The 20,377-nt window shown below is 38.3% G+C and overlaps 1 protein-coding gene across 1 annotated transcript in view; it reads left to right on the forward strand.

Annotated features, from left to right (window-relative positions):
- The window catches only part of IL1RAPL2 (interleukin 1 receptor accessory protein like 2), a 602,004-nt gene that overhangs the window by 574,673 nt on the left and 6,954 nt on the right, over positions 1-20,377 (forward strand). Inside the window, exons 6-8 of the mRNA XM_003414874.3 lie at positions 1,023-1,168; positions 6,281-6,424; positions 12,759-12,929. Coding sequence (XP_003414922.1) covers positions 1,023-1,168; positions 6,281-6,424; positions 12,759-12,929 — 461 coding nt within the window. The remainder of the gene's footprint in view (positions 1-1,022; positions 1,169-6,280; positions 6,425-12,758; positions 12,930-20,377) is intronic.

Consider the following 20,377-nt stretch of genomic DNA (forward strand, 5'->3'; position numbering starts at 1 on the left):
TGAGGGTGGGAGGGTGAAGGTGTGCTAACATAGTTGGGGGATTAGGGCTGCAGGACACATGGTTGCATTGGAAAAAAAAAAGAAGTAGAGAACAGGTTTCTCCCTGGTATTTGGGCATAGTAAATCCCCTCACCACCCTTAGTTCACTTCTCATAAGGCAGCCATTTTCAAGATCCCATTCTTTACCCCCTTCCCTCCACTATTATCAAAACTCTAACCTCTAACGCAAAACCAAAACCTACACACCTACAGATTTTTTTTCCCTCATGCCATGGTACAAAGATCCAATTATGTTTGATAAGTTCAGCAAGAACATGGAACCAATGTTTCCTCTTTTTTGCCACACAAATCACGTTGGTTTCATTTATCAAAGCTTGTTGTTGTCGTTGGTTGGTAGTGAGTTGTTCTTTATTGCCTTTGAGTTGATTCTGACTCATGGCAACCTCATGTGTGCAGAGTAGAATTGATCCATAGGGTTCTCAAGGCTGTGACTCTCTGAAAGGAGATCACCAGGCCTGTCTTCTGAGGTGCCTCAGGGTAGGTTCAAACCACCAACCTTTCAGCTAGTAGTGGAGCGCTTAACAATTTGCACTAAGCCTTAAAAAAAAAAAACCAAACCCATTGTTGTCGAGTCGATTTCAACTCATAGAGACCATATAGGACCGAAGAGAACTGCCCCATAGGGTTACCAAGGAGCGGCTGGTGGATTTGAATTGCCGACCTTTTGGTTAGCAGCCATAGCTCTTAACGACTACACTACCAGGGTTTCCACACTAAGCCTAGTGGTCCCCTTTAACATTTCATTTTGCTGAGTGAATTCCTCACTTCTTTCTTTTCCATCTGGTCTTCAGGTCGAGAACCATTTTTGTGTTTTCTTGTTGAAGGTCCCACACTTACACCAATCCAGGACTTTGAGTGCCCACTGGAGACTCCTGTGAGCTAGATAACCATCTGTAGTTTTTGCCTGGCTGCTCTATCCCCAAATCAAACTAATTAAGCCCAGTATACTGTGTTTATTTCAGGCTCCTCAAAGAGCATCTTGGAGAAAAAGAAGTTGAGTTGGCACTCATCTTTGACTCAGTGGTGGAGGCTGACCTGGCGAATTATACTTGCCATGTAGAAAACCGAAATGGACGAAAACATGCCAGCGTTCTGCTGCGTAAAAAGGGTATTTATTTTTCACTACGGTTTGTTTAGCTACTAGTAATTATTGAAGTGAAGAGAGATAAGTTTCCTGGCCCTATTTTATCGTTTAGTATAAACTTCTGTTAACATTTTTGTCTTTTTAAGGACAAATTTCTCTCTTGCTGTGGATATTAGTGTAAAATGCCTATGAGCTTTAATGTCATTAGGGAGTGGATAAATTAAATGGAGTATTATTCTGTCTTAAATCAAGCGAGATAAAACGTACCTTGATTGTAAGTGTTATGTAAAATTTGATAAACATTAACATCCCATGTTTTCTCCATATTTTACCTTCCTATATTTTATATTGGAAACCCGGGTGGCGTAGCAAAGAGCCACAGCTGCTAACCAAAAGGTTGGCAGTTCGAATCCACTAGGCACTCCTTGGAAACTCTATGGGGCAGTTCTACTCTGTCATGTAGGGTCGCTATAAGTCGGAATCGACTCGATGGCAACAGGTTTGGTTTGGTTGGTATAATTTTATATTGCTTAAATGAAATGCTAGAGATTTTACCATTGAATTAGAAGCAATGTTACTTTTTTATTCCCTAACTGAAAAAATAAATAAAAATAACGAATAGTCCCATATAATATTCCTACAAGTGTTATACAGATTTTAACCACTATTTCATGATATGACCCTGTGTTAAGAGGCCTTTAGCAGGTGTATATATTTCTAAATAATTTGACATTTATGGAGATCATTCTCTAAAGTTGGTTCCAGATGGGTGGAAATTGTATATAACATGCAAACAAAAGCAGCTCTAAATTTACAGATAAAGAAGATAAAAGTAGGCGTAGGAACAATAATCTCAGCAGCTAGAGCAGCATCTGAGCTTGGCTCTCACCTTGCCATGACTCTGTCTTGATTATTGCGGAAGACTAAATAGTTTCTGTCTGTGTGGGTCTGGCAAAGGTTTTGTAAATGTAGCAAAACAAATGTTCTCAATCAGTGTTCTTGTTGCCTAGGCTATAGAGCAGTACAACAGATCCAATCAGCAAGGTCACTAGTTGTACCTCCTGGCCAGGATGAAATTTCTCTTTTCCAGCCAATCCTAATACTTGACCTTGACAAGCAGCTCTAGAAGAAGCAGGGAAATGTCATTATTCTGAAAATAAAGCTTTTATCTCTCTAGTGCCATTTCTTATTCTATTGGACCTAATTCCGTCTTAAAAAAAATAGAGTTTAAGTTTAAAGGAGTCTAGTATGGAAAGTGAAGTCAGGAGAACTTTCCTTTGGAGTTGGACATTTTAGGTCTCTGTCACATCATAGCCTGGCCTCAGCGGCTGCAGTGCTTCTGCCTGAAATACAAGTATGGCTTTTTGATGGAACAATAACTACCCGATATACTGTAAGTCAAGTATTTAAGATGCCCAAAGCAATCACTGTGGAGAAGAAACACGTGATGAATCCTTTCATCACGTGAAAAGGCCTTTGGTAAAATGAAAACTCCTACTATATGAGATTATCAGGTTCAGGTTTTCTAAGTTCAAACTGCCCCTTACATTTGCACCTTCTACCTGCACCTATCCAGTCTCTCCCTCCCTGATGAACTACTCACCAGTAAGTACAACTAACATTTTACTAAGAAGTTCATCCTAATTTTTTTTCTTTGGTGAACTAATAATTTAAACTTTTGCTAAAGAAATTTTGATAATTCATTCTGCTTCTCTGAACACACTCCTTTTCCCACAAAAATAGAGCTGTATCACTGAATCTCTTTGTTCCCAGTGCTGCTACCCCACCCTGACACTAAACATGTAAAGGAAGCCCTAAGGTGGGATCTGCTAACCTGCCTCCCAATTTATGAGTCAGAGAAACAAGCTCATTATCTCAAGACATTTCAGCCTGCCTTCTCCTCAGTCCCTTGCCTTCAGCTGCTATTTTGGCCCATCCTAAAGTATCTGATCTTTGTGTTCACAGCGGAGAAATAGTTGGGTCAAACTAAGAAGGTTAAAAAGAACTATGCTTGTACTTTGGGTGCCTAGAAAAAGTCATAACCCCATAAATATTTGCTGTTTTGGCTACAGCAATCCTTGTGAAGCATATCCAAGACTCAGCCCCCCAAAACTTACTTGCGGCTTCTCAGTCAGGAAATGCCCCTAGAAGTATAGGTCCTGCTGAGATGGAAAATGGCAGATGAAAACAGAAGTCAAGAGAAAAGCCAGGTGTCATTTGGGTGATGGCAACTCTGCACTGTGATTATAGGATAGATGTTTCCCTTTCAATGTGACTGCCTGGGCTAAATCAAAGAATACTGGTTGAATCACAGGGCCTAGGGCCACAGTTTTTAACTTAAACAGCCATCATTAGGTAATATCTTTCAGAGACATTTTTATAAAATGGACCCCAAAACCACAAAGGTACTTTTCTTGCCACGCTTTTCTTCTGTAAATTTACTGCTGAAAAAGGTGAATCCTACTTAGAAGTGCAAATTGTTTCTGCTGCTGAAGTTTTCCATCTACCTAATAGCAACTCTACACTGTAAATAAGATAGAAATTGCTGAAAAATTCCCGTTTGATGACTTTGGAAAGAGTTGAAAGCTGTTCTGACCAGACAGAGAGAGAGAGAGAGAGACCAAAAAATTTACAGCATAAAATGAACATCTTAGAACAGGAAAAAAAAAAAAAACATATTGAATCAAGACAATCAGTGCCCTAGAGATGAAAGGGAAGTCGGTTTTCAGAGTAGGAAAAGAATGTATTGCTCTGTCAATGTAACACTGGCTATTAAGAATGTATAATTGATGTAAGATGGGGAGAGAACAAGCAAAGATTGTGATATTGCAGCCTCGCAGAGGTCTCAGAAGCAAGCTTGCCTTATCACCACCCACGTAGAGGCCTGGGGAGCCGCATTCTATATCGAAGCCAGTAGGCAAAGCTAATGTGTGGTGGGATTCTTTTGTTGTTGTTGTTAACCTGAAATTTTGTTACTTAATTTTCAAAATGAAAACCACTTGCAGCAGGTAGGACAAAGATCGATTCCAGTATCCTACCCCAGTCATTATGTGTCTCCTCATAATGTTGCTTATTGCCATGTTTTGTCCTTACAGCAGCCCAGCTCACTTCGTTTTTCCATCCTTCCCCCTGTCTTCTTATTCACAGAGTGACATTTATTTGTGTTTCTAACATTTCCACTCCATGGCTCTTCTGATTAGCTGTCTTCTCCCTGGCCACCATCATCTCCTCCCTCACTCCACCTCCTTTTCAAGACCAAATTCCTTCTCTCCCCACAAAACTTAACGCTCTTCTTACGCGGGACTCCAGGGAGCCTTTCCTTCCTCCCCGGCTGCAGTTACAGGATTCTCCAATAACTGTCAATGGAGTGTCAGAAATCTGCCTAGTCCTTTTAATTCAGCCTGGTGAATTGTATCTTCTTCCCTTGGATCTGAAAGGGAAGAAAGAGACAAAATTCATTGTAACTCAAATGTTCTTGGAAAGCATTACCAACAGTTCTATGGCGGAAAAGGGAGAGGACTTTCTGTTGCTGCTTTCCAGGCAAGAGCTTCTAAAATTGTGGCTTAATACAAAGAGCTTTGATTTTGAAGTTAGGAGACCTGGGTTCAATTCCCATCTTGGCCACTTCTTAGGCGTATGATGTTGGGTAAGTGACTTAAGATACTAAGTCTCAGATCCTTCATCTATAATATGAAGTAATAATTCTTGTCCTAAAGGATTATTTGGAGAACATAGACTGGTTGAAGTTATTTGTAATATATTTATCTTTATTATAAACTGTATAGTGCTAAACAGATCCTAAGTGTTATATTGAATCTGACTAATTTTTCTTAAGCAATAAGCCATAAGAGGTGAGGGACATTCCCAAAGAAAGACTGTCTATCTGGTTGTCAAGAGACCTTCAAGATGGCCAGAAATTTGATTTTGACAGTGCCCCAGAAGTGATCCATCTGGGGAGACTGACTGATGCCAACCAAACTCACAAACAACTGAGGTACAAACTAGAATGCCACTCCCTTTCCCAGTTTCTAGTTACATGGTAAGTGGAATTCATATAAAAAAAAATCACTTGGTAATTATGCATTTTGATTAAAGGGAGATTAACTAATCTTATAGACAATTAATTCTGTATTGAGACCAATGAAATATCCCTGTCCCACGGTGAAAAATATGTCTCTGGTCTGGTGTTTCCCAGATTCGGCATTTCTCCCCCAGACATGGCTAAACTCATATTCTAGATTCTCCTCTGACTTCCCATTTCTCTAAATTCCATGATGTCATCCCTGTTTTTGATGATACATTTTTAGTTTTTTTTTTTTTTTAAGTCACTAATTAAGCTACAGGCAAGTCACTGTTCCCTGAGCCTGGGAGACATTATGTCTTCTTCCATTATGTGTTGATTTAATTGTTCCAAATCTCAGAGTTCTAGGGGTGCCGCACTGGAGTAGCCTATGAGTACTACCAGGTAGCCAGCGATAGCTGGATATGCTAAGTGATTAGCCTGGATTTCTCATTCTCTTTTAGCCCCACTGGGTGTATTATATCACATGCATATTATAGTCATTTATTCAGATAAGTAGGGGAAATGGATAAGCTAATTTCCCCTGCTTACTTTGTACTGGGGTTAAATGAAACAGTTAAATCCTGCAAGCTCATTAGATTTTATTTGATTCTGAGAGTAATTTTATGATGCTGTTTCCCTGTAGAAGAATAGGACCTGTGCCCTGCGATGTACTAGATAATAATCTTGCTAAACCAATAAGATAATCTAACAGAAACAACAAAATATTGGCCTTGGACTCAGAATAAGACAGCCCTAATAGTTCCCTGAAATACACTTAAAGCAAGAGTATATATGCGAAAATCTAGATGGATTCCGAATGAATTGGGATGTGACTATTCCTTTTCAGATGGATTTACCACTTTCATTAGTATATTACTTGAATCTTTAGAAGAGAATAAATTTTATAAAAATTTGGTTGATACAAATTTATCAAGAGCAAAGGTACTGTGTTAAACAAGAATCTTCTTGCGGGGGGAGCAGGATGGGTAGTGCATCTTAGAGAGTAAAAATATTGGAAGGTTCCAAGTGTTTCTGATTTAATTACTGTTTCCTGTTTATTCTATTTGTTCCAGATTTAATCTACAAAATTGAGCTTGCAGGGGGCCTGGGAGCAATCTTCCTTCTTCTTATACTGCTAGTGATCATCTATAAATGCTACAACATTGAATTAATGCTCTTCTACCGACAGCATTTTGGAGGTGATGAAACTACAGATGGTAGGCTGTCTTCTATTGTTCAAATCCAATTAAAAGATATGAGTTTATGGCCATGTAAGAGTATACCCCTATTCTTAGAAAATACATAGTATAGTATTTAAGGGTAAAGAGCTATGACATATTCAACTAACCCTCAAACAGCTCAGAAAAAAAATCTGTATCTATCAAGAAAGAGCAAAGGAGAGAAAATATTAACAAATATAAATGTGGGTAAAGGATATATGGTTATTCTTTGAAAATTTTTGCTAATATTCCTGTATGTTTGAAATTATTTCCAAATACAGTATTTAACAAGGAAACATTACTAGTTGATCAGAAGATGAGACAAATGCTGTTAAGGCTCTTTCCCTTAGTAAGAAAGAAATTAGAAATCAGTTCCATTTTTTTCTTCCAGAAAATTCAAATTTAGATACAAATAATTTTTATCTATTCCTGGCATTAAGAAAATAAATCAATCATGCAAGAAACAAATTCAAAGTTGTAGAGGTGTGCCTTATAAAATCCAAAGGACATCTGGACCCACGTATTTTGGATGATTATAACACCATTCTCAAAGGATAGAAATTCAGACTGTGACTTCTAATTTTCGTGTGTTTTCCATTTATGATGACCTTTGGAAATCTTGCAAATGAAATATATCAGTAAAGCATTGTGTGGTGCCTTGTTTCTTTGCACATCCAAAAATGATTTGATTTTTTTCAAGAGAATGTACATAATCAATAACAATAAGAAATCATGACACGCTGCTCCTTATGCATAAAATCCTCAGCCACAAACTACCATAAGCTTTGGGAACATGTGCCTGGAGTGCCTTAGGTAAGTCAAGATAAAAAAAAAAAAAAGAAGTCCATTGTAAGTCATTACTTTAAAAAGACAGATTTAAAAATTAGTTTTCATTGTATTGAAATAATGAGGGTTAGAGCTTTTGTTTTGTTTTGTTTTGATGGTCTTGCCTCAAAGGAAACAGTTATGTGATTTTGCTTTATTTTTGTAGTGGTAGATGAAGGGCAGAGGGGTGACTGTAACGTCAAAATTTCTGACTAATCTTTTATTTAGGTCTTATTGTTACTATTATGTAAACAATAAGATGACTTTGTGCTACATTGACTTTTATCATAGTAAATTAGAGAAATGCTGTTTGATGAGTCTGTGTGCATGCTCATTTTCAAAGCAGTGCATTTACCTAACACAGTAGCTTGTTTAAAAGTATGACCAACTCTTATTCAGACATATTCTCAAAATGGGAAATTAGGGCCAGTTCAAAGTATAATTCCATACTCTGACAAGCCTACTTGTTATGGATTGAATTGTGGCCCCCAAAAGTGTGTGTCAACTTGGCTAGGCCATAACTCCCAGTATTGTGAGGCTGGCCACCATTTTGTGATCTGATATGATTTTCCTGTGTTGTAAATCATAACATCTATGATGTTAATGAGGCAGAATTAGAGGTAGTTATGTTTATGTTAATGAGGCAGGATTCAATCTACAGGATTAGGTTGTACCTTGAGTCAATCTCTTTTGAGATATAAAAGAGAGAATCTAGCAGAGAGGAGAGGGACTTCATACCACCTAGAAAGAAGTGCCAGGAGCAGAGTGTGTCCTTTGGACCTGGGGTCCCTGCACTGAGAGGCTCCTAGACCAAGGAAAGATTGATGACAAATATGAATCCTAGGCACTACAGTAGGCACTAAACCAAAAAACCAAACTCATTACTGTTGAGTCCATTCCTACTCATAGCAACCATATAGGACAGAGTAGAACTGCTCCATAGAGTTTCCAAGGAGTGGCCGGAGGATCTGAACTACCAACCTTTTGATTAGCAGATGAGCCCTTAACCACTGTGCCACCAGGGCTCCACAGTAGGCACTAGGGATACAGTAATCAACAAAATACACAGTCTTTGCACTTAAGAAGCTAAGGGTTTAACACTATGTTTAGTATAGCCCCAGAAGAACTGGGTTGTAAACAGGAATGGCTTCCTGATGGTGCATAGGATTAAAATTAGATTTATAAGCAGGGAAGGACAGGTGTGACAACAGGAAAATTCTTCCACAGATAGTTTGGCTCTCTTCTCGTCCTCATGACTCCTCTCTTCATTAGGAACAGAATACCTATGGTGACCACTGTGCCGGCCTTCTTCCTTATAATGCTGTTTGCTTTGTGCTCTATTTTCTGGTTCCGTAGATGAGCTTAGTCAGCATGATTTAGCACAGAGGAAAGCTCATTAGCCTTCCTAGCAAACTGGGGTCGCAGAATTGCCATTCAGTTTTAAAACAATTTTCAGGCCTTGCTGTTAACCTTATTTGCATCATGTCCTTGCTTTTGCTCTATCCATCTTGCTTCTCTTTGTGAACAACAGCTGTGGCTATTCATGAGGTTTTCTTGGCTGTCTACATAAGGCTGAAGTGCATTTTTTTATACTGTGGCCATCTGCGTCACTGCTGGCTTACTAGCTGGCATCCTAGAACTTCTGGGACATCTGACATGGTGGCTTTGAGAGCTGTCTTCCTGCTCTGGCCAGCTACCATGAGCTCTTCAACTTTAGTTCATCTTAAAGGGACATAACTGAAATCAGAAGCAAACATTTTCTAAAGAATAGTGTGCTTTGAGAATTCTAGGTAAAATATATTATCCAGACGTGTTGGATGGTTAACAAATATCGAAAGCATCCATGTTCCTTGTCATAACTTGATAGGGGATATACAAATATAGCAATACTTTTCCAGAGGAAAGTCTTCTTGCAGGATTGAACTGTAATCTCAGGATATAAATGGGAGCAAGTGAGGGTAGGACAAGGCATATGTGAGTTTAGACATAGTTGGAGGGGGAAAAAAAAGCTGTAGTCATGACAAGCAATGGGGCAGGAGTCTAGAAGGTCTCGTCAGGTGGTAAAGGAGTCGGGTAGCCATTACAGAGGGATAGCTTAGAGTTTGTTGAAAGAATTAATAATAGTTGAGTTTAGGGAGGTTTGTGAGATAGGGAAGATACCCAAATCAGAGCAAACAAGGATCCAGTTTGAGGCAGCAACAGTATCCACCAAGAACACAAAAATATACTCTGCTTATAGGAATGGAGCTGTTTGTCCTTTGGCCTATTTTATTCTTCCAGCTGTGTATCATCTGTAGCCCTGAGTCCCAGGTGTGTAATTATAGTAGGAGAAAGTCAAGGGCCTGCAGGTGCATCCTGCTCTTGATTGGAACAGGGGCAGAGGTGATAGGATTACCAGGAGGTTCTTACATTAGCATTGCTTATGAACATTCTCACTTCCAAATGGAGTTTTATGCTTAACAACAGAATGTGCCCCAGTTGTAAGCCAAGTGATCTTCTCAACTATCCAGGGCAGTCCTTCATGTGCATCTGCTTCTAGGCAACTAAGTAACCCAATCGAGGTTAATGGAAGCCCTTTTCCAGGCAGAGGACATGCTAAAGAACATTAACCCTTCCTCCTGGCTTTAGGCACTGTCTTTACATAAGTAACCAGAGTTCCTTTCACGTGAGGTGGTGAAGGCTGGAATCTTATTAGAATTGGAACAATACTATCCTACCTTAGATATCTCTGGATAGTGGGTGGGGGGAGGTCCCACCTAATCCTACCATGGGATATTTATACCTCTGTGTGTGTCTGTAGTTTATTCCTCCTTCAGCAGGTAGACCCAAATCATTAATGGTGTGGGTAAGTGAGGGTCTGCCTCATTCTACAAATTAACTTTTAGTTAGGTTTTAGCTATATTTTAAATCACCTATGTATCAATGGAAAAGATTCATGAGTTTTAGAGACAAATCCAGAAATGTCTGCCAGTCTTCAAAGTTTTTATTTACAGATAACTGAGTTTAATAACTACTAACAGTTCCATATGATTCTATGCTCTCTACAGTAACTTTTTAAAAACTTTTTTTCTATATATAAGATGTTATGGATTAAATTATGTTCTCTGAAATAGGTGTTGTAAATCCTAACCTCTGTGCCTGTGGGTATAATCCCATTTGGGAATGCGTTGTCTTTTTTATATTAATAAGGCAAAATTAGTGTAGGGTGTATGTTGAGTCAGTCACTTTTTAGATATAAAAGAGATTAAACAAGCCAACGGAGCAGAGATGAGGAAGAGCGATGCAAAGCCACATGGAGATTGTCCAGGCACAGAAGCTCAGAAGAGATAGAGACCCGACAGAGAGAGAGAGAGAGAAAGCCTTTCCCTAGAGCCAATGCCCTGAATTCAGACTTCTAGCTTCTTAAACTGTGAGAAAATAAATTTCTGTTTGTTAAATCCATCCACCTGTGGTATTTCTGTTACATCATCACTAAATAACTAAGACAGAATTTGGCACCAGCAGCGTGGGGTGCTGCTCTAACAGATACCTAAAATGTGAAAGCAGGTTTGGAATTTGGCAAAGGGTGGAGGCTGGAAGAGTAATATTAAAAGCTATGAGTTGGAATCAACTTGATGGGACTGGGTTTGGTTTTTGGTTTTTTTAATAGTAAGAGCCGAGATTGGCTTAAAGAGACTGTTGGCAGAATTATGGATGTCAAAGGCAATTCTGGTGAGGGCTCAGAAGGAGAGCTATAGAGATAGTCTCTATTGTCTGAGAGAATACTTATGGCACCCGCAACAGAATGTTGCTAGAAATGTGGAAGTTAAATGTGCTTCTGGTGAGACTTTAAAATAAAATGATAAACATGTGATTAGACAATGGAGGAAGGGCAATGCTTTTTATGCAGTGGTAAAGAGCTTGTCTGAATGTTTGGTGGAAGGTAGAACTTATAAGTGATGAACTTGGATATCTGGCTGAGGAGATTTCTAAGATCTTAAAGGGGTGGCTTGGTTTCTCCTTAACACTTGTAGTAAAATGTGAGACGAAAGAAATAGACTCAAAAATGAACTGTGCAAAATGAAAACAAAACTTAAAGATTTGGAAAATTCTATTGTACAAACTAGGGACACATGTCCTAGAATGTTCACCAAGGACATTGCTACACAGTCTTTTGTTAAAGAGATTAAGACTGTGACTGATAGATCTAACCAACTAACCACAGCAGAAAACCCATCAGCTTAAACTGAAGGAGGCAGAGAAAGAATGAAAGGAAAGGATGCTGTAGGGTGTATCTTGAGTCAATCTCTTTTGAGATATAAAAGAGATTAAACAAGCCAGCAGAGCAGAGATGGGGGAAGAGAGATGTCAAGCTGCATGAAGATTGCCCGGGAGCAGAAACTAAGAAGAGACAAGGACCTTCCTCCAGAGCCGACAGAGAGAAAGCCAGCGCCCTGAATTCGGAACTCTAGCCTCCTAAACTATGAGGAGATAAATTTCTGTTTGTTAAAGCCACCCACTTGTGGTATTTCTGTTACAGCAGCAGTAGATGACTAAGAAATAAGGGAATTTTGAAAATACTGTTGCTTTTCCAATGTGGCCCTTCTAAAATTTATGGTAACTAATACTTTGAATAGCTGTGTTTAGTAACATTTTCAGAAAAAGAAATGCATGTGTGTATGTGTGCGTGCATGCACGCACATATTTTCTTTTTGGAGAGGCTGGCTGTGAGCCAATACAGCAAAGGAGAAAAAAATCCACTTGCAAAGCATAGTTATCTCCCTGACTAAATGTGTGAGGGGGGAAAACCTAATTTGGCAACACTGGAAGGATGTATATTTCGAAACAAAGGTTTCTTTTGGAAGCTTGTGTCAAATTAGTTGGCCATGGATTGAACAAGAATAATAGGGAGTGCATTTGTATAAAACCCAGCTGCTGTCTCTAATATTTGGTAATGAACTGCTTTTTGTATATGAAGATGACGACAGTAACCAACTGGACATGTGGTATGTGCTGTGAGTAGTGTCTCCAGGAGTAAGGCTGGATTATTTCCATCTTCCACACTCTAGAGCCCAGCCCCTCTTGGATCTTTTGCACATGTTTGTACAAACAAGGTATAGTCTGTGACCAACTAAAAGAGCCAAGCCAACTGGCATAGAAAGGGTTCAAATCCATGACTTGGGTCTATTTAGTCCTGCATACAAACGCACTGAGCTAATCACTCACACGTTACTGAAAATCACAGGTAGGTAGAGTCACTAAAGTCACAAATAATAATTCTGTCTCTTATTCTGTCTTGACTGCAGGTGGCCCATTGCATAGCAGTTTAATTCCGTATTATATGACTAGGTTATGTTGAAACGGACCATGTTTCCTGTAACAGCATGTGACTTATTGTTTTTTTCCAATTATTAAAGACAGTCACTAAGTATAGTGCTTATTCAAACCTGTTAGTGGTTATAGACTTTTAGTACTTAAAGAAAACCTGTAAATACTTAAAACCCTTTTATTGTTCTTTACATTTAAGACAACAAGGAATATGATGCCTATCTCTCTTACACAAAAGTGGACCAAGATACCTTAGATTGTGACAATCCTGAAGAAGAGCATTTCGCTCTTGAAATACTGCCAGATGTCCTGGAAAAACACTATGGATATAAACTCTTCATCCCAGAAAGGGACCTGATTCCAAGTGGAAGTAAGTACTTTCAAGTTTGTATTGAAAATGCTTGTTTTTTTTTTTTCAGCAAGTTATATGGAGATTTCAAACATCAGAGTTAAGTATGTAGACATTTGCTTCTCACAGAAGATTTTATTAAATTCACACTTCTACCCAAAGTCTGTGTTCTGATATACTAGCATGTGAATGTTTTAAAAGGCACTCTCACTTGTATTTTAGGTTTTAAAATTGAAGCTGTGCCTTGATGGTCCTTTGTATTATTTTTCCTTAGTATTCTGAGAAAATGATGATCCTTTAAAAAAAAAAAGTAACTGTACAACTCAGTTAAAGCCTTTCAAAGCATTTCAGTTCTATACCTATAATCACTGTCGCTAGTAACTCTGAATCTGTGCCTTTCAACCTTGTTATTCATTCTCAGATTTATGGGGAAAAATCCACTTAAAATGGTATATAAAGCCATTGGGGACAGCACTTTCACTGTGTATTCAAATTATTTTCAAGAAGTGATGGACACTATGGGATTGAATGACACCTTTAAGTTATACTATGTATTGGAATCTACATTCGAGCTTTCAGAATGAATTCAGTTTCTAGTCAAAGAGTGCTGTATAGCATAAGGCAAATACATACAAGCCAAGGATATGGTCCCTGCCCTCAAAGAGCTTTAAATGCCACTGAAGGGAAATAAAAGTGCTAGAATAAGTTTGCATGTATGTCTGTGTTAATTTCCTTGGGAGAGGGAGATTGAATTGGTGACCACAAATCAGAACATGGTAATTTAGACACATATGATAATAACAAAACAAAAAGACTTATATTTTCAGTAATTGGCAGTAGATAAAATGCTTTCACATACATTCTTCCATTTTTACAAAAACCGTATATTGAGAGAGGGCAAGTATTGTAATCCTTATCTTACAGATGAGGAAACAAAGCCTCAAACAAGTCCACGAATAGACAGCTGGCAAACGATAGAGCTGAGATTAGAACCTAGATCTGCTTGACTCTGGTTCTCATTCAGCTAGACCATGCTGTCCCTCAGTAACATTCATTCAGGCTACCACCCATCCGCCATGGTCACTAAACTGACATGAGACAAAATGCCTGAATTTCGATTATTCATCTATTTTCTCAGGCTACGTGTGTGTTTCTGTGTGCATGTGAGTATGCACACTTACATGTGCCTGGAAAAGAACAAAAAAGACCATATTTACTGTCCATTACTTTTCTTCCCCACAAATGTAAAAATTCCCCAAGATTCGTCCCATTTCTTTCTGTAATTTTCTCCGTTTTCATGACTTGAAATACCACTTCTACTTTGATTCATCTCTGAGGAACATCATGATATCTCAGAGTAAGTTTTGATTCTTCTGTACCTTTGTCCCAAATCCAATGTCCTTTACGTCTTTCCCATTCCCACTTGTACTATCCTAGTATGGGTCCTAATCACCCCACTTCTGCAATGTTGATTATCTCTCCATATGCCCTATCTTTCCTCCCATTCATCCTGCCCTCCTAATATCATGTACACCTCTGATCATGCCACTCCCCTGTTCAAAACCCTTTCATTGTTTACCATTTCTTATAGGATAAAATTCATAATCCTTAGCTAAACACTTCTATGGTCTGGTGTCACCCCAGAGTATCTCTCATCCTTGTCTCCCACTATTTCCCCTACTCATACCCTCCATTCTAGCCTAACTAGTTTGACTTACTTACTGTGCCTTTAGCATGTATTGTATGTCCCTACGACCCCACTGCAGCGCTTTTGTTCACATTAGTCTTCTTTGCCTTTACAAATTCTATTTATCCTTCTTGATATCACTACCTCTGTGAAAAGTCCATACAACTCTCTCCAGCCCTGGAGTTAATGGTGTATAACATCTCAATCACTTGTTTGACTATAAATCCTGTGCTCCTGTGATCTGTGATGTTTTTGTATTGTTTTATAATTTTATGTAGCTTTCCATCTATTTATATCTTGTCTGGTCAGCAAGACTATAAACTCCATGAAGGCAGGGACTATGTCTCATTTGTCTTCACACCGCTGTTATCATCTAGCAGAAGCCTTGACCTCATTGGGTGCTCCACAGATACTTGCTGATTTTATCTGAACAGTGTTAATTTGAGACAGGAGAAAAAAATAAGGATGAAATAAATAAGGGTTTATATTTTCGTGTGACAGTATCTGAATGGCATTTTCTTTTAAGAAGATGAATGTGAAAGCTAAGAAGGATCTGTCTACTGGAGGAAAAAAAATTGTGGGTAATTCATAGAAAAAAATCTAAGTTCTTAAAACAAGCTAGTAAGAATATTGCTTTTATTATTATTTTAGATATTAGAGAGATTACCTATAAGGGGTTGAAAAATCATTGATAAAAATTAAAAATACTTCTCTACCTAATTTTTGGCCTAATTCATTACATTGTGTATGCCTTCTATATTTTTGCCAAGAGTATATAGCGTCACTATGAGTCAGAATCGACTCGAAGGCCCTGGGTTTGGTTTTTTTTTTTTAATCTTGTTAAGTGTAAAAAGTCTTCAAAATCCATATTTAAAGTGAAAATATCCTAAACTGCATTAAAGTAAAATCATTGCCAAATTGGAATTTCAATCATATGTCAAGTCATCCTTAATAGGATTCAATATGGTGCTGCACTTTTCTACCTTCTTGCATTGCAAAAAAGTGAGCAGTACTATATGCAGTCTTTATCAGCTCCACCAAGCGAGTGGAAAATGTCAGTCTTCATGGCTTAACATTTCAACATTAATTATCTTTCTTCTGAATGTGAAAACATTGTTTCACCATCAGACACATTTGAAAGGGAAATTGGGACCATATGAAATAGAGGTGACCCACTATACCTGAGACTCAGTAGATGACAATGGCTTGTTGTGTCAAAGAAGCAGGGACTGTGCATGGCTTAGAGTGAGCGCAAGAGAGATTCATTCCAAAGTTGTGTCTTCTTAGAGCTCCGGGATTGTCTGCCAGATGGGTAATAGAATATTTTTCACTTCATTGAGTCAATTGGTTTTTTGGCTAAATTGTTTGAAACTGATTAGTTGTTTGGTATATCATAGATGATATGAAAGCCCTCCTTGACCATGGAGTTATGAGGCTTACCCAAGCCTCATTTCCTAGCTCAAAATTACAAGATTTTAGTATTGAAGACTGTAACACACTGAGTAAAAAATGATAGGAGGTAGCCACCTAATTTACTCTGGCACTTAAAGGAACGCAAACGTAAAAACACCTAAGAAGATGTTGTCAGGATGGGCAGAGATTCTTTAGTCTGTAGAAGATCACTTTAATTTTTTTGAGATTGTATAACCATGGGACCGAGCAGGGACTTGAACCCTGAGTACTCAATGGTGCACAGGAAGACTCCTTTTACAAAATAAACCATTGGGACAACTATGCAGTTTTTAGATGCATCCACTGGAGGGTGTTTGATTTTAATCCTTCCTTCCTGAATGAGGAAATTCATGTTCTCTGAATTCCGATTTGCGAGTATTACCTGCAAAGGTTCTTATAAAGGCCCTTTGACAATTTTTTCTTTTCCATCAACATTTCAGAGCTAGCTGAGCAGTCACCATGTCACGATTAACGAGTTTTTCCTTGGCATTTTTAGCACACATTCAGGAAGCTGATGAAGTATATGAATAATATACTTGATTTACACATGAATGACAGAGTAGAACATTTTGGACTTGGAGTATGTATGTTATTAAAGAAGCTTCTGTGGTCTGTATTTGCAGCCATTGGTACAGATTTAACAGGTTATGCTATATAAATATAGACACATTCCTGAGGGGGAGGAACTAGTTACAATATTATAAGCTATGTTTGTCCCTCACATCTCATTTAAGACATGTTGACCCAAGACTACTCCTTCCTCTAAACAGTAGCAATGAAGCCTTGAGGACTGTAAAAGCGGACTTCATAAGATTATTCTTGATCTATAACAATAATTTTCTATGAATCAAGTTTGCAAAGTCTGTGACATAAACTCATTTATATTTAATGTCTTTTGATGTATCTTCAGTTTCCTTTGCACCACTCTCATGGTACCCCAACTCAACCTTATCAACCCATAAAAGTTTCCAACGTATACAGTTCTCTAAAGAACAGAAATAGGTCTCTCTCCTTCTCTTTCATATTACAAAAGTTTTTGTAAAGTTTAGATACAAAGATGTCACTTTCCAAGGTGAGCTGGAGATGTCTGTGCCCTTCTCACATGCCCTACCAGAGAAGCATTGTCCTTTGACCATCATGACCCAGCAGAGAAGGGGACATTGGATGCAAATATATTTTTTTTCTAAATGCTGAAACCAAGTCTTCAGATCATGACATTATTTTCCTGACAGTAACCTACCTTTCCATTCTTGAGCCTGTGGCTAGGATACACTCGTATTTTCTCAGTTTGGGTGCCTGAATGTGGCAAAAATTCTTACTTTCCAGTAAAAATGTGGTCTGTCTCTTCCCAGGCTAGAAACATCTGTCCCTGAGAATAGCAAAAGCAATTTTGTTGCCAAACAGGCGTCTGAATGTCAGAAGTGACAGGCAACCCAAAGAAAGCCAGATAGAAAACACCCTACTCAAACTGCCTAGAGACACAAACTTGAGAAGTAGAGATTTTCTCACTCCTGCAGCTGCTGGATTTTGTGGTATAAAGTACTCTACACAGAGCACATTGTGTTCACGGGGCCTCATGGATCCTTGAGGAATGAACAGATGTGCCCTGAAGCTGACATGTGACCAACAGAACCCAGCTGTGCAATTGAGATCCTGAGATTGGGGACATTTTTGGATGAGTACTAATTAGGCTCTTGGACCCATATATCTCCTTGTGTTTCTGCAGAGATTAAAAAAACTAGAAAACATAAAAATATAAAAGGTTATTAAATTGGGCTGAGGGCCACTGGTCAGATAGAGAAAATAGCATTCTAAGACTGAAAGTAGAAATAGGCCAATCCTGTAGCCTTTGTTTCCCTTTAAGAGAAAGCAACGAAGGTGCTTATAAGTGTATATGCAAATATATTAACAATTATAAATTAAGCCAGTTCTGACTGAAGTTTTTTAAAAAGCTGTTGATGTCTAAATGGACTTTGAAGAGAAAAAACCCTTCAAAGTCTAATTTTTTCAAAGTTTACCTTTTTTAAAAAAAAAAACTCTATTGTGTTTTCAATGAAGGTTTATATAGCAGTTTAGGTTGCTATCCTGCACAAATTGTTCAGTGACTGGTTATATTCTTCACAATGCGTGAACATTCTCTTGATTTTAGTTCTGGTTGTTCCACATTCAAAGGCTTTTACCTCAACTTTCCCTTCTACTCAGACACAGACTGTCTCTGTGCTAGTTACCCATGCATGGCTTCACCAGAGAAAGACAAGTTATCTTTCCATTTGTTTTCATGCCCAATTTTCCCTGGGTTTCTCTATCTCAAGAATCCTAAGACTCCTTCAGTAATTTAAGGGAAATACTATAATGTCTGATTACGTTCTTGCATTTGCAAGACTTTCTTCACCAGTCTAATCTTTAGTTCTTTAGCGCTTAGCACTAGCCATGTGATTGTGCTGACAATGAAATGACAAATGACTGGAGAATACATCTGGTATCAGATGATCCCTAGTCACTTCTAAAGTGAGGCATGCAAAAAACATTTTTGTACATGGATCTGGAAGTATTCGTTGCCAATAGCTCTTCTAATAGCCGGACAGATTGGATACCATTCAAATAAATTGTCCTTGGGGAGTAATAAAATCTTTTTCCAGGCAATCTAATGTCTGTGACCTAAAAAGTGTGAGGCAGGGGTGACATGAACGACCATGGAAATTTAACACATTGTGTGCAATTTGCTCCTTACACGGGGTAAAATTGGGTATACCCACCATCCCCTTCATATTAGCGCCAAGAGAGAGAGAACTATAAGCCCAGAAACGGAGTGAGGTTATTGGACTGAAATTTCTCATGAGAATTTGAGGTAGAAGTAGAATACTTGGGTATAATTTCAATCAGGAGACATACTATTTGGGTGGCACAAAGAACAGGGAGGCTTAAAACAAACAAAAAAAAAAAAAAACAGAGCAAAAGGCCAAGATTAATTGTCTTAAGCACGGAAGGAACCACAGAAAAGACGGTATAAGTAGCAAGGAGCCTTGTCCCATATTCAGTAAGATTACACTGATTGGATTAGTTAATATCTACAGGTTTCTAGGGCATGAGGTGAAAGAAAAAAAGAGAAGAGGAAGGATACTTTGCAAGCTCTCTTTCTTGGCTTTTGTCTACCCTCTCTTATATTTCCCCAATTATCCACCTTTGCTCTCAGTGAGAAAGTGAGGAGAGAAGAAAGAGAAGATAGGAAAGAAAAAAATATGTGTACGGCACAGACAACTGGGGGACAATCTACAAGGCAAAATAGATGTGGACAATATTTCTGAGTGGACTCTGCCAACTCTCAGGCTCCCTTGCACCCCCACAGGTGTAATAGAATAGCAAGAGTAAAAGATTCATTACCAGAAATACAGCCTCCAAAGTCAGAACTATAAATAAATGTAGTTCCCTGCATCCATGAGGTCTCAGAAAATCCATCTTGACTATCGGTCTACCTATTAATCAGAATTAATTAGGACCCTCACACCAGTAGAGAACTAAACTTCTGCTGAAGAAATTTAGCTTAGCTAATTATTTGTGAATTATCAAGCCAAGGACTTGGAGGAGGAGGGGAGTAGGGAATGTTTTGGTAGGGCAAGCAATGTCACACACAATTTAGAAAGTTTGTCCCTTCTCCATCCCCCAACGTGGCTGAATAAAAATCATGCGGCCTCCATCTATATGGCAGACAACACAGAATCAAGACCCAAAAGCCTTAGCAACGTATGCCAAGGTAAAGTGTCAGATCGTCAACCCGTGTAGCTCTTTCAGTAGGTTAGTATTTAATATCATTATTTCAAAAACAGATAGTATTTTTAATAAGACTACATTATAAAGTGCCTCGCTGTAAACCTCTAATTATACCAAAGGTCTGATTATTTCCCTATGTGTAGTGATGGCAAAATGTTATATATATACATATGTGAAACTTACAGTATTTTTCCTGTTTTCCCAATACCAGGCATAGGAAGGATCCATCTTAATCACTGTCAAAAATGTAAAGCTTGATTTTAAGTCTTAAAATATTAACCTATAGGCTTTATAGATATCATTGCTGATAGTTATTAAGTAGCTAATGTTCACCAAAAATTAGTGGAATATTATCTGTTTTGATGCATCCTGTCTCATTCTAACATGTCTATTTAACTAATGACTGCTGTGCATAACTGTGGATATAAGCATATCAAATTACTATTATTTGAGCCTGAAAAGTAATAAATTATGCTTTTGTCTATAGGCTAAGTATTTGGTTTTTAACTTTCATTTTTTTTAACTATGCTCACCGCCCCTAATAATGACCTTGACATGAGTA

This window comes from Loxodonta africana, chromosome X (assembly GCF_030014295.1).
Source record: "Loxodonta africana isolate mLoxAfr1 chromosome X, mLoxAfr1.hap2, whole genome shotgun sequence".
Taxonomy (NCBI): Eukaryota; Metazoa; Chordata; class Mammalia; order Proboscidea; family Elephantidae; genus Loxodonta; species Loxodonta africana.